This window comes from Vigna angularis, chromosome 9, assembly GCF_016808095.1.
Source record: "Vigna angularis cultivar LongXiaoDou No.4 chromosome 9, ASM1680809v1, whole genome shotgun sequence".
Classification (NCBI taxonomy): Eukaryota; Viridiplantae; Streptophyta; class Magnoliopsida; order Fabales; family Fabaceae; genus Vigna; species Vigna angularis.
The window spans coordinates 23963311-23967163 of record NC_068978.1 but is presented as its reverse complement, the minus strand read 5'-3'; the positions used below and the strand labels follow the sequence as shown (position 1 = coordinate 23967163).

At 39.9% G+C, this 3853-nt stretch overlaps 1 protein-coding gene across 1 annotated transcript; it reads right to left on the bottom strand.

The window, feature by feature from the left end:
- Positions 1-970: 970 nt before the first annotated feature.
- LOC108347483 (tubulin beta-9 chain) lies at positions 971-3275 on the bottom strand. Its single transcript, XM_017586755.2, has 3 exons — positions 2759-3275; positions 1980-2249; positions 971-1874 (listed from the first exon to the last, which is right to left on the bottom strand). The coding sequence occupies exons 1-3, from the start codon at positions 3150-3152 to the stop codon at positions 1189-1191; spliced, it is 1350 nt and encodes a 449-aa protein (XP_017442244.1). The 5' UTR covers positions 3153-3275; the 3' UTR covers positions 971-1188.
- Between the last annotated feature and the right edge of the window lie 578 nt (positions 3276-3853).

Here is a 3853-nt window from a genome sequence, read left to right as displayed (position 1 = left end):
CATTGATTTTGTTGTATGAAGATATCACAATCAACTATGCTAATGAATTTCCTCGGGCATATTCTTTGGTAATGAACATACTTCTCTTACGACTTACGTTTACTTTCCATTGAAGAGAAATTACCCCTTCTTATCCCACCCTCTACAACAGTAGCTTTGTGCCACTGTATTTCAAGGGTCTCAAATATCTTTAAAAGAAATGCTTTCACCCATTTTACAGGATATTGAAGTATCTGGTCTTGTCTGACATTATTCAGACAAGAGAAATTATAAACTGAGAATTTAGAACACTCATGCAGTGAAATGAATGTTATGATTTGGTGGTATAAATAACTTGCTATAACATAATTATGGTTCGTCTCCCTACCCCCTCCCATTTAACACTGTATTTTAAGAATATCGATCTTTCAAAATATCGAATATCTTCAAAAGAAATATAATAGAGGACAAAAGGGTAGGATAAATTGCTAAGAGTATTGGTTGCTGAGTTGAGATGTAATTTCAGAGCTGTAATACAATTCAAACACGCAAAGCTTTTTCTTTTTCTGAGAAACATTTACCACCCGACGAACTTTTCTTTGGTAGCCTAAATTTCAAATTTTAACATGGTAGCTCAAAAATTTGAATTTAATCATAAAGTATTCTTTAATTAGAATTGACTTGACTTAACATGGTAGCTCAAAAATTTGAATTTAATCATAAAGTATTCTTTAATTAGAATTGACTTGACAAGGACTTCCAAAAAAACGCTCCCACAATTTCCCCCCACAAGTTATCTCAACATTCATTTCGAACTTATCACAGCAGTATTAACCAGTCTGAGTTGGTCGAATAACCTTTTTAGGAGCAGCAGTAAATAGTGTCCCATTCATACAGCAGAGTCATTCATATGCATATGCAAGGTGCATTCATATGCATATAACTTGCAAGGTGCTAACAAGTTAAAACTAATTATCGATATTACGATGGATTAAAATCTGAAAGCAATAGCGGTTTATATTGTCTTTCTTCCCTACCAACAGGTTACATAAAAACAGAAACAAAAACATCATAGCCTGTTTGATATAGAACAGTAACAGATCGAGCCGGACAATAACCATCCCCTCAAAAAGGAACAATTAACCGGCAACAGGAAGTTGCGGCATGTTATGCTATTCTCATTTTCACCGCATTACACTAACATCAAAATCATATTTCATGTGCATTATACTCTTCCTCCTCCTCTTCCTCCTCGTACTCATCATCCTCAGCAGTGGCATCCTGGTACTGTTGATACTCCGATACAAGATCATTCATGTTGCTTTCGGCCTCAGTGAACTCCATCTCATCCATGCCTTCACCAGTGTACCAATGCAAGAAAGCCTTTCTCCTGAACATAGCAGTGAATTGTTCACTCACTCTGCGGAACATTTCCTGAATAGAAGTAGAGTTGCCAATGAATGTGGAGGCCATCTTCAAGCCTGTGGGGGGAATGTCACAAACTGTGGATTTCACATTGTTGGGAATCCATTCAACAAAGTATGAGGAGTTCTTGTTCTGCACATTGATCATCTGTTCATCAACCTCCTTGGTACTCATTTTGCCTCTAAACATGGCTGAGGCAGTGAGGTATCGGCCATGGCGAGGGTCAGCAGCGCACATCATGTTCTTGGCATCCCACATTTGCTGTGTGAGTTCTGGAACACTCAGAGCCCTGTACTGCTGGGAGCCACGGGATGTCAATGGAGCAAATCCCACCATGAAAAAGTGGAGGCGGGGGAAGGGAATGAGGTTCACCGCAAGCTTTCTCAGATCAGAGTTAAGTTGACCAGGGAAACGTAAACAACAGGTGACCCCAGACATGGTTGCTGAGATCAAATGGTTCAAGTCACCAACTGCACAAGAATGTAAAAACAACACGGTCAATATTCTCGTTAAACAATAGAACGCAGCCTAAAATTAATTGTAAACAGGGTTAGGTGGATATTGTAAAAGCTTACAGCTCGGAGTTGTTAGCTTGAGGGTACGGAAGCAAATGTCGTACAAGGCTTCATTATCTAGCACCATGCACTCATCTGCATTTTCAACAAGCTGGTGAACTGAGAGAGTGGCATTGTAGGGTTCCACCACAGTATCAGAAACCTTAGGCGAAGGAAAAACTGAGAAAGTAAGCATCATCCTATCTGGGTATTCTTCCCTTATCTTAGAAATCAACAGGGTACCCATTCCTGATCCAGTTCCACCACCCAGGGAGTGGCATACTTGGAAACCTGCACCAAGGAATAACATTAACAAATCATACAACTAACACCACGTTTCAAAAATCACAAGCAATTCCACTTCGAAAACCAACCAGAAAAAAAAATAACCAACCAACCAACCCATAAGCCTCAAAATAAACACATCCTCAAAATAAACCACAAAAAACCTCTATTTCAAGGTTCACCAACAAAAAAAAAAACTCGCCTTACAATCATCCAAGAATCAAGTTTTTCCTTAAGTTCCAAAAACAATCACAGAGCACAACCCAAGCCGCCACATGAGAAAAGCAACATGCACATCCAAAAAATCCTCATGAACACACTACACTAAAAACCCAACTCAAAACCAATAACAAAACCCTAAAAAACTAGCTATGAAACAACACAAGCACACTCATTTCAAAACCACCCACAGAACCCCCCCACCCTTCATCATACCAACAACGGACAAAAACCCAGACTCAAATCCACCGACAAATCACAAGAAAGCTTAAATCTTTAAATATAAAAGCACATACCCTGCAAGCAATCACAGTTCTCCGCCTCCTTTCGCACAACATCCAGCACAGAATCAATCAGTTCAGCACCCTCGGTGTAATGCCCCTTGGCCCAGTTGTTCCCTGCCCCAGACTGCCCAAAAACAAAGTTGTCGGGTCTGAAGATCTGACCGTACGGTCCAGACCGGACGCTGTCCATGGTGCCGGGTTCAAGGTCCATGAGAACAGCTCGCGGCACGAACCGGCCGCAACTGGCCTCGTTGTAGTAAACATTGATCCTCTCGAGCTGCAGCTCCGAGTCCCCACCGTACCTTCCGGTGGGGTCGATGCCATGCTCCGCACAAACCACTTCCCAGAACTTAGCACCGATCTGATTACCGCACTGGCCACCCTGAATGTGAAGGATCTCACGCATCTTGTCTAGAGAAGGAAGAAAAAATTGAAATTGGAATCTGAAAGAGATAGAACGATAGGGTTCTGGGTTTTCGAGTGGGGACAATGGGGTAAGAAGCGTGAGAGGGTTCTTTTTTATAGAAAAGTTGGTGGCTCTTTGTTGCAACGGTTAGATTTTGAATAGGGTTGGAGAAATGGATGAGCTGTGACTTATTTTTTTTATTTTATTTTTGGGTGGGAAAAAGGCGTGTAAGAGAGAGGGTTTTGAAATTTGAAATTTTGAATGTCCAGCTGGAGGTACTGTTTTTGTGGACCCTTTGTGGGAAAAAAATAAAAAGTTTTTCTCTCTTTGTGGGATGATTGGGGTGACAGTCAAAATCTTTAACGGTGGAGTCTTTATAGAGATTTGAAACTTTTGGTTTTTTATTTCTTAAACATTTAAATGGTTGAGTAATTTATTTGTGCGTTTTGTTCCTTGCAAAAAGGTGTAAAGGCACGAGTCTAATTTTGCGGAACGTTAGTGTCCAGCTAAAGAAAATTGGTGGAGCCTCCTTTTCTAAAATAAGATTGATTAAAATTTTGTTTTTCCACTTGTAATATGACGACACTATATCATTTTTTAATCAATAGTCATAATTAGATGACCATTGTCTTTTTTCCATCTTATTTTCTAACTAAAAATTCATTATTGTTCCTATGAAAATCTGGTTTATCCTAATCTTA

Coding starts and splice junctions, on each gene's coding strand:
- LOC108347483 (XM_017586755.2), bottom strand. CDS start 3,152: ATGCGTGAGATCCTTCACATTCAGGGTGGCCAGTGCGGTAATCAGATC. Junction 2,250..2,758: donor GAACTGTGATTGCTTGCAGG/GTATGTGCTTTT, acceptor TCCTTGGTGCAG/GTTTCCAAGTATGCCACTCC. Junction 1,875..1,979: donor CAAGCTAACAACTCCGAGCT/GTAAGCTTTTAC, acceptor ATTCTTGTGCAG/TTGGTGACTTGAACCATTTG.